At 36.6% G+C, this 8,877-nt stretch overlaps 2 protein-coding genes across 3 annotated transcripts; one reads left to right on the forward strand and one right to left on the reverse strand.

The window, feature by feature from the left end:
- Nucleotides 1–638: 638 nt before the first annotated feature.
- On the forward strand, nt 639–3,408 carry LOC140985100 (2-alkenal reductase (NADP(+)-dependent)-like). Its single transcript, XM_073452856.1, has 5 exons — nt 639–986; nt 1,624–1,801; nt 2,228–2,394; nt 2,504–2,586; nt 2,789–3,408. The coding sequence occupies exons 1-5, from the start codon at nt 756–758 to the stop codon at nt 3,165–3,167; spliced, it is 1,038 nt and encodes a 345-aa protein (XP_073308957.1). The 5' UTR covers nt 639–755; the 3' UTR covers nt 3,168–3,408.
- A 266-nt stretch (nt 3,409–3,674) lies between these two features.
- Nucleotides 3,675–8,347, reverse strand: LOC140985099 (uncharacterized). Of its 2 annotated transcripts, XR_012176697.1 has the most exons (4): nt 7,919–8,347; nt 6,497–7,838; nt 4,901–5,042; nt 3,675–4,082 (listed from the first exon to the last, which is right to left on the reverse strand). XR_012176697.1 is itself a non-coding variant. In XM_073452855.1 (2 exons), exons 1-2 carry the CDS (start codon nt 8,322–8,324, stop codon nt 6,499–6,501), a joined length of 1,746 nt encoding a protein of 581 aa, XP_073308956.1. In that variant the 5' UTR covers nt 8,325–8,347; the 3' UTR covers nt 5,889–6,498. The 2 variants fall into 2 exon arrangements, 1 of the variants encoding a protein (XP_073308956.1); XM_073452855.1 differs by lacking the exons at nt 3,675–4,082; nt 4,901–5,042 and having other exon boundaries at nt 5,889–7,838.
- Nucleotides 8,348–8,877: the final 530 nt, after the last annotated feature.

Genomic DNA, 8,877 nt, shown 5'->3' on the forward strand with positions numbered 1-8,877 from the left:
GCCTATCCTAGATGTGATGATCGATTTTTTGGAGTCCAAATTGGGAAAAGATTTGGACTCTTGGTTTTGAATTAATATAAATATGCGGTCTCTAAAAGCAAGAATTAATATTTTTCTCTACTTTTTCATGAGTTGAAAATAAAGTGGAGAACAAAATTAAAAAAAAAATTTTTGATTTCTAGCATTTGCGTTTTTTTGAGTGCCCACACGCTACTGTCGATAGGAAGGATCGTACTGGAAGGCTGTGGTTTCTACGCATCTCGGATTCGCGAAAAAGAAAAAAACTACAAAAGGTTAGTTTTCTAGTAATTTTTTTATTCATAATTAATTTATATTCATATGTTCGATTATAATTTATGAAATTATGTAATCGCTTCTGCTGTGTTTCGATTTGATCGAAAATAATTTTTTAGCTGAAATTGTTTCGAAGGCTGTATAATTTCCAACATGTGATTCACCAAAATACCGAGATGAAAACGGACAAAATTACGAGTATAATATTTGTTCATTATATTACATAATTAACGGGATATGCATGCTATCCATTGGAAGATTTACCCAATAACCTACGAAAGTGAGCTGTCGCAATTCTCAAAGTGAAATAAATAAATAAACGAGAATCATATGATTCAACGGAAGCCATAGTATTATCACGAGGAGGAATTGGAAAAAAGGCCGAAATAAGAAGGAAACCGAAGCAACGACAACAAATGCTTCTGTAAGCACAGCGAAGGAGAAAACCAGAAACAGGAGAAATGGGGGAGGAGACAGTGAGCAACAAGATGATCGTGTTGAAAGATTACGTAAAGGGTTTTCCGAAAGAGTCTGATATGTCTCTGAAAACCTCGGTTATCAAACTCGGAGTCCCGGATGGCTGCGACAACTCCGTTTTGGTGAAGAATCTCTACTTGTCTTGCGACCCTTATATGCGCACACGCATGCGCAAAATGGAGGGAAGCTACGTCGAGTCCTTTGTGCCAGGCTCTGTAAGTAGTTTACAGTTTTGGAATCTCGTTTTTATTCGAGACTGGAAAAAATAATCGACGGCGAGCCCTCAAATAAGAAATTGATCATGATTTTTGTTTGAGACACCACTTGAGTCAAACACAAGGATGATGTATGAACGTTGAATCTCATCTTTCATATCGAACATTGTCTAAGAGTGCTGTTTATTTGTATGATAGATGTGATAAGATTCTAGAATGCGAGGAAGTGTTCATTGTTTCGATTTATGAATTTTTGATTTCGTTGTGATGGACGAAATCGAACTCGTCAATTTTGGTTTGTATATCTTTTTGCAATCGATTAAAATGACAGATATTTTAGTTTGATAACATAAACAAATCCAATTCAATCTAATATATCATGTATGGATATATTAATTTCATTCAAAGCTACGGACCACGTTTTTTAATGAAGGAAATTGGAGCTGCGAATAACTATGAGAGTGCTTTAAACTGGTTACTACGTTGGACACCCTTTGATGTGAATGATCATCCCCACTTTTGATTTAACTTTTAAAATAATTGGAGTTAAAAAATAGTTAACATCTCACCTCACGCGTCAACCAACCGGTGCTTTAGATTTTTAAATATTAGTGTTGATATTTTCTCTGAAATGCAGCCAATAATGGGATATGGAGTAAGCAAAGTTGTGGATTCTACTCATCCCAATTTCAAGAATGGTGACCTGATTTGGGGCATGACAGGCTGGGAGGAGTATAGCCTCATCAAATCTACGGAGGGACTTTATAAGATTCAGCATACAGATGTACCTCTATCTTATTATACCGGAATCCTTGGTATGTTACCCTGGCTCATCGATACAACATCATTTGGATGGTGCGTGTTGCCTTGATTACTTGAACTCGAATTGCTTTGAGCAATGAAAACTACAAAGTAAACCGTCAGAATAGAAGTATGAATCATTTCACGCTCAATCTTTCAGGTTAAGTTACATAAGTTTGTTTTGGAAAAGAAGTCCACAACTCCATTGATGAATATAGGATCTCTGATAGATGAGCTATACCAAAGAATGAATGAAACTTTCTAAACTCGAAAAATATATTGATATACCTTTCTGGATACTGTGCCAATGGTTTAGGTAAACAAAGAATTTAATGTGCAACTGGATTATGATTTTAAATGAGACTAATTGAATAAATTAAAATTAAATACTGATTCTCGGCCTTCTTTTTATTTATTCAGTATACTTCTCTTTTACTTAGGCATGCCTGGAATTACTGCTTACTGTGGTTTTTATGAGGTCTGCTCTCCCAAAAAGGGAGAGACCGTGTTCATTTCCGCTGCATCTGGAGCTGTTGGTCAACTTGTCGGACAATTTGCAAAGTTGTTTGGGTGCTATGTTGTTGGAAGTGCAGGAACCAAAGATAAGGTAATTGACGTCCTCAAAAACATGCGTCCGCGCGCACACACTCTTCTTTATACCACGCTTTGCAGTACTTGTTATTTGCTTGATTATGATGATATTTATTTTGTTGAAGGTGGACCTTTTGAAGAACAAATTTTGTTTTGACGATGCTTTCAACTATAAAGAAGAACCCGATTTGAATGCAGCTTTGAAAAGGTGAAAATTTTACCTTCGTATTGCCATAATCTAGTGTGATAAACTATGGTACGTAATGTCACTTGTATCCGAAAAGCAGCTTTTTCTTGAATTTTACACACGCATTTTATCTTTTTTCTTTTCCCAAATGTATCATTCCCTTTTCATTGTACGTTATTTATCATCGTATGTGCCATATGTTGGATGCTGTTACAATGATTAGGTACTTCCCCGATGGAATTGATATATACTTTGAAAATGTCGGTGGAAACATGCTCGACGCAGTGCTCCTTAACATGAAAATGAAGGGTCGAATTGCTGTTTGTGGGATGATTTCACAATACAACCTTGAGGAGCAAGAAGGCGTGAAGAACTTGTTCTGCTTGGTGACAAAACGAATTCGTATGGAAGGATTTATTGTATTAGACTACTATCACCACTATCCAAAGTATTTGGAGATGGTTTTGCCCCTCATGAAACAAGGAAAGATTACGTACGTTGAAGACATAGCCGAAGGCCTAGAGAACGCACCAAACGCCCTTATAGGGCTCTTCTCTGGTCGTAACGTTGGAAAGCAAGTCGTGGTTGTTGCTCGTGAGTAGGGTGGTTATGTTCGAAGGAATTTTATCATATATACCTGAGTTTGCTTGATTGTAATAATTCCATCAACATGGCTATACATGTAATATTTCAGTCATGCTAACCTATTTCGTCCATTTCGAAACAAATTCCCCTGTGACAATGGGGATATTGCTGCCTTATGCTCTGACTTAAGTACGAAAAACAAGTATCAAAAAACAAATATCATACAGTGAAGCCAATAATTGTTTAGTTTCTAGTACAGTAGTGCTTCTTGATAATTACTTATTATATATTTATCTTACCAAGTGAAACATTACTTGTTTACTTGGCATTCTCGCCTCTTGCACTCACTCACGCTTGGAAACATATATCTTCAGTCACTTTTCGTTCTTTTCTCAAATTTATTTTGCAGTAACGGATAGCTGGTAAAATTCTAAATTGTAGATGCGAATTCTACGTGAAGTAGATGCATGCACACATAATGCTTCTTTTATTTCTCCCATTCAAGAATTTGACATTCGATACATTCTTGAGTCACAGAGCCTGTATAGAGCCTAATCGATACGATAATAAATAGAGTATTGTGTATGAATAATTATTACTCATTGTGCTTCCCGCAGCAACAAAAAGCTTTGTGGTAGTGAAAGCGGAAAGCAAAGAGTTGGAATGTGTTGGAACCATCGAACTCACAGTCTGCAATGCCTACTGTTCGTTTCGCACTCTTTCCTCCGAAAACTGTGAGGCATTTTCCCGTGCTACCCGAAACCCAGAATCTGAATTCGCCATGGTTCAATTGTGGGGGCGGGATGATTGATTTCCAGTCTGCATCAGCCAAGTACTTTAGTGATTTAAGTGCTTGGAGTCTCACTTGGCCATGCTTGTCCAATGTGAGGTAGCTACCCCCATCCGAGCATTTGTCCATGTAGTTCCTAAATCTGCTTAATTTTACAACGAGATAAAGTTTAAACCTTTTGGAATTCAAATAAACATTGAGGACCTGGATATACTGCAGCAGGAGAAATTCGAAGTCGTGTAGATTTGTGCTCGACTAGAAGTCTCTAATTGTAATAGTGATTCGATCTGGAATTCGTTTTTATTTGGGACGAATGTGTTTGGCTCATGATGAGGGATCCGGTACATCCATGTATGTTATGGAATAGGATTCTCATTGAATAATTCATTGTACTTATCTGATGGATTACTGGTAGAGATGAAACATAATGTTCATACATAATTTCTTTTTTATTTCTCTATATTTTAGCACGTTTTAATTCTTGAAGCATCACAAATTATAGATCTCCAAGAATTTGAAGTGTGCAAAGTAGTGGATTACTCGAGTAATATTCTATTGAAAAGAAAGAAACTTTGAATCCATTCAAAGTCAGAACGAGCTTGCAAACCAGTTCAAAACTGGTTCACATCGGGTGCTGCTTTCGCTACAGAGAGTATGTCAATTTCTGATCTGTATTATTTTCCATCAATATCCATGTATCAGCCCATTTTTTGTGACTTGCAATTTCAAATTTAGGAGCAGCAATGTAGAATACTTTTTCTACAGTGCTCATGTAATATAAAAATAAAGGTACTTGACGGTTCAAATACAGTATATATTTGAATGACATGTAAATGAAATTTTCAAAAAATTTAATTGACTGTGTCAAGATATACTTGAAAAGGTGATGTAAAATCTTTGATCACGCTCCGAGGTTAACCTAAAAAGGTAGCTAAAATGCAATGAACATTTTTTGATTACCTGTGGTATCCGGAAGCTGAGCCTGATGTTGACTCCCACCCAAAATATGAGTTATTATTCATGGACCCGCCGCTGCCTATAATATTTGGCACCGAGTAAACACCTCTGTCATCCAAGCTCACATAATCAGATTGTAAAGAACCTGCAATAAGAGTGTTGTCGTATGCGGTCATATGAGGATATGTTTCACTTGGAGGACATCTATCTTCATCGCAAGCCGAGCATTGCTTGCAAAGACGATCACTCTTCATATGTACTGTACCATCAACCATGGCCGCTTGAATAGTAATAAGCACGATAACTATTAGATGCAGGAAAACACTGTGGTGATTCATGACAACTTGTTTTAACTGATCTGTTGGTCAATCATATGGCCAACTGTATTATTTATATATGATGCAGTCTTGATCTTGGTTTTATCGATTCATTGGATGTTTGTGGAGTTGTATTTTATAAATAGGTCCATGGCCAGAGTTATATATGGCTGGCCATTTGTCTTTATTCAGGACATTGAAGTTGACTACATTGAGATGCAGTACATCTTGTCCTGATATCACAAGAAAGATACTTACCTATGATATACGATCAAGTTGTCAGTCACCCTGTTTCAAAGTTCTAAGCAGCAGCAATAATTTTTAAGTTTGAAGTGTATTTATCTGTTCGTTTTTTCTTAGAATTCCAGACTGCATTTACATTTGTCACATCTATATACTGGTTTTTTGCACAGAATGGCAAATTTGATTTATCCTTCGCAACGGGAAGCATAATCCTATTCTGAACTCGACAATGCACCTCAAGTATTCCACACCAAGAAAGATGAGGAGAGAAAAATACCAAGATATTTGTATTATTATCGTCTCATGACTTGTTAGATTCTAGATGAAACTCCACATTAATAACGTATTCATCTCAATCAGATAATCCATGTAAGACTCTAATCTCATCCAAATATTGATGTAATCTGGGACGCATGTTATGAACCCAGCCCATATAATCCAACAATATAGGTGTCTAGATCATATGTTTTCCAGTGAGCTTAAATTTCCATTTTCAGGCACATCAACAAACTGATACACCATACAAGGCTAGTTGTTTTTCATATTTGGCTATATAAAACCAGAGAATGGAATTGTTACTAATCATCATTTTATTTGGATCACATCTCAACAATACAGGATAACCTCCATTCTTAGGTTCATATTATTCCATCATGTTTCGCCATGCTACACAAAGAGATTGATTGCGGCACGAAACAAAGCACACCAAACTTTCAAAAGTTGAAAAAGAACTGCTCAATTTTCCAAGAACTTGCTACTCCACTTGCAAGCACAAACTGTCCTTATTGAACCCCCATGCCCTTATTTGTTTTTGTTGGATCGGTTTTATTCATACATAATAAAATAAAACTAAACAGAATGTGACTTATATCCTGCTTGACACTAGCCAGATAAGAGATGTTAGTTTACCGGAAACAATTGGTTTTTATAACTTTTCGAGCCAACAAGTACTAGAAACAATTCGTCTCTTAAATTTAAATTTGCAATCCATATAGAATGATAATTCAAACTACGAAATGAATTTCAAAAAGCAACTTACTTTTATTTGTAACTATTAGATCTTAAACAAGTAATATCATGGAAATAGGACCAATCTGAATCGCTGGACATAACTAGGTGACCACCTCCACTGGTGCATATGGACTCCGCACATGTATTAGGCCTATGCAGGGGCAACTTTTCCTTGCCTCTAACAGAAATGCAGGGTTCATATTCAAGAATAATAGGAGGAGAGAGATCACCGTCATTCCCCATATTTGTTGTCTCTTCATTTTCACCAGACGCAATCCCCGAAAAATGTCTCTTCGTATCACTGTTAGCTCCGAGGTCATTTTCTATGTCCTCAACAAGCTTAGGAGTTGGCTTAGTTATCTGTTGAACATAGATCTGATCGACGCCAATCTCTTCATCTGACAAACAACGGCAGCAATCAAATTCATCTGCCTCAAGATTTCTGCTGCCAAATATTCCATCTTTCCATGATATCCTCATCTCCGACAGAGTCAAATTCTCTAAAGTAGAGTCAGAAATCCAAGAGGAAACAAAACCAACATCTTTCTCGGATGGGATTTTTGGTATTGAATCATTTTCAGACTGAAATAAAAAAAAATCATCAACCTCCACATTTGTCCCTCCAACACACAAGTCTGAGTGTGAACCCGAGTTTGGAGTCTGAATGACATTTCTACTGCTTAACGAACCCATAGAAAATTCAGAATCATCATCTATAATAGCTTTGCCGCAAGAAGAATAAATAGGAGAAACAGCCAACAAGGACTCATCCACTTCATTGTTCCAAGGCCCCAAAAACTCCTGGAATTCAACAGGATAATGTGTAATAATACTGGTTTTCTTATCATTCCCCACATTACCTGTGCTGATACTTACATTGCAGCTAATAATATCATCCCAGACCGAATCTGATGCATCTCCACATAACGTAGAAGGTGAAGAAGGCAAATCAAGTGCGGCTGAAGCATTATCATTTATCACTCTACGTTTGCCTAAGATGTTTCTCGAATCATTTCCCTGATCTTCATGCCACCTTACTGAACCCTCCGAAAGCAGAGGAATTGAAGAATCCTGTGAATCATTGATCTCATCCAATTCAACGTGAAAAAGATTAACCTTTTCACAACCTCTAAGACTGCCTCTCCGCCTGCATTTTCTCTTATCAGCGACACCCGATAGAAGGTGCCCAGCGGCGTAACAAACAGGTGGCTCTGTTGACTGGGAAACAATCATCTTGTAGTCAGAAGGAAATTGGATATCTGGAGAGACTGAGGCCTCAACAGGAGGTGTTTTCACAGTAGGAGCTTCAAGATGATCAACTGTCCGTGAAAATGAATCCTGGAGCAGCCCATTTCTTTTGTCGTCAAATTCTACAAAATATAAAGCAGACCCATCAGCCAAAATGCACATAAAAAACCAGGTTTTTCGAATGGCTTCACGTGTGTATTACCTGAAGAAGTCTCTTGCGAATTATTCATTTTTGTCTGAAATTCTTTGGACTTTTTCTTCAAGTTATGCACGGAATTCACCTCAAAAGCAGAAGGCGTTGATCTTTGGCCACTTTTGGAGACTGGTTTTGGGCATCTTTTACCAGATTGCCACTCGGCGAGGCGAAGAGGCTGGTTCTTCTTGGATTTTTGCAAAAAAGGTTTTCTGGGCAACGCCGCCTTTGATCCAACAGCTGAATCGTTGGCATTGCTCGCTAATCTGGAGAAAAAATGGGGCCTTCTGTTTCTTGAATAAGAGAGGTTTAAGCTTTTATTGGAATTGGAGTTATTCATCGGAATTAGTCCATTGAGATCTTGGAGAGGACTCCTCTCACTGTTCCTTTTCTCCATTTTCTTCTGATATGACATGAAGCAGAGCAATTCGTACACTCTTACCGTTGATTTCACAAAAGTGATAATGCATGTGCACATGGTTTAAATTTAAAAATGATGAACTTCATTTCAATTTAATCTATATAAAAATATCAAATCGAATAAATTCATAAATATAAATTCACGATATCGTTTAATAAGACATTTACTCTTTTAAAAAAATGAATTTTATTACAAAATTTTTATTTGATTTATTTATTATTACTAATATCTAAATATATTATACTAATTATTTAAAAATAAAAGGAGTGTTCCCAGGTTAAATAAAACCATACATAATTATGAAGAATATGTATTTTGTGAGACGATCTTACGAATCTTTATCTGTGAGACAAGTCAACCCTACCGATATTAATAATAAAAAGTAATTTCCTTAACATAAAAAGTAATACTTTTTCATGGATGACCCAAATAAGATATCTGTCTCACAAAATACGAACGATGAGATCGTCTCACACAAGTTTTTGTCCTAAATGAGATTCTAGTCTTAAATTTAGCCACCCACCATAATTAAAATTTTAAATTTATC

The sequence above is a fragment of the Primulina huaijiensis genome, chromosome 9, assembly GCF_012295235.1.
Source record: "Primulina huaijiensis isolate GDHJ02 chromosome 9, ASM1229523v2, whole genome shotgun sequence".
In the NCBI taxonomy this organism is placed as follows: Eukaryota; Viridiplantae; Streptophyta; class Magnoliopsida; order Lamiales; family Gesneriaceae; genus Primulina; species Primulina huaijiensis.

Excerpts from the sequence above, each read along its gene's own strand:
- LOC140985100 (XM_073452856.1), top strand. The coding sequence starts at position 756 with ATGGGGGAGGAGACAGTGAGCAACAAGATGATCGTGTTGAAAGATTAC. Across the intron at positions 2,395-2,503 it reads GTGCAGGAACCAAAGATAAG|GTGGACCTTTTGAAGAACAA; the intron begins GTAATTGACGTC and ends ATTTTGTTGAAG. Across the intron at positions 2,587-2,788 it reads TTGAATGCAGCTTTGAAAAG|GTACTTCCCCGATGGAATTG; the intron begins GTGAAAATTTTA and ends TACAATGATTAG.
- LOC140985099 (XM_073452855.1), bottom strand. The coding sequence starts at position 8,324 with ATGTCATATCAGAAGAAAATGGAGAAAAGGAACAGTGAGAGGAGTCCT. Across the intron at positions 7,839-7,918 it reads TTCGCAAGAGACTTCTTCAG|AATTTGACGACAAAAGAAAT; the intron begins GTAATACACACG and ends TATATTTTGTAG.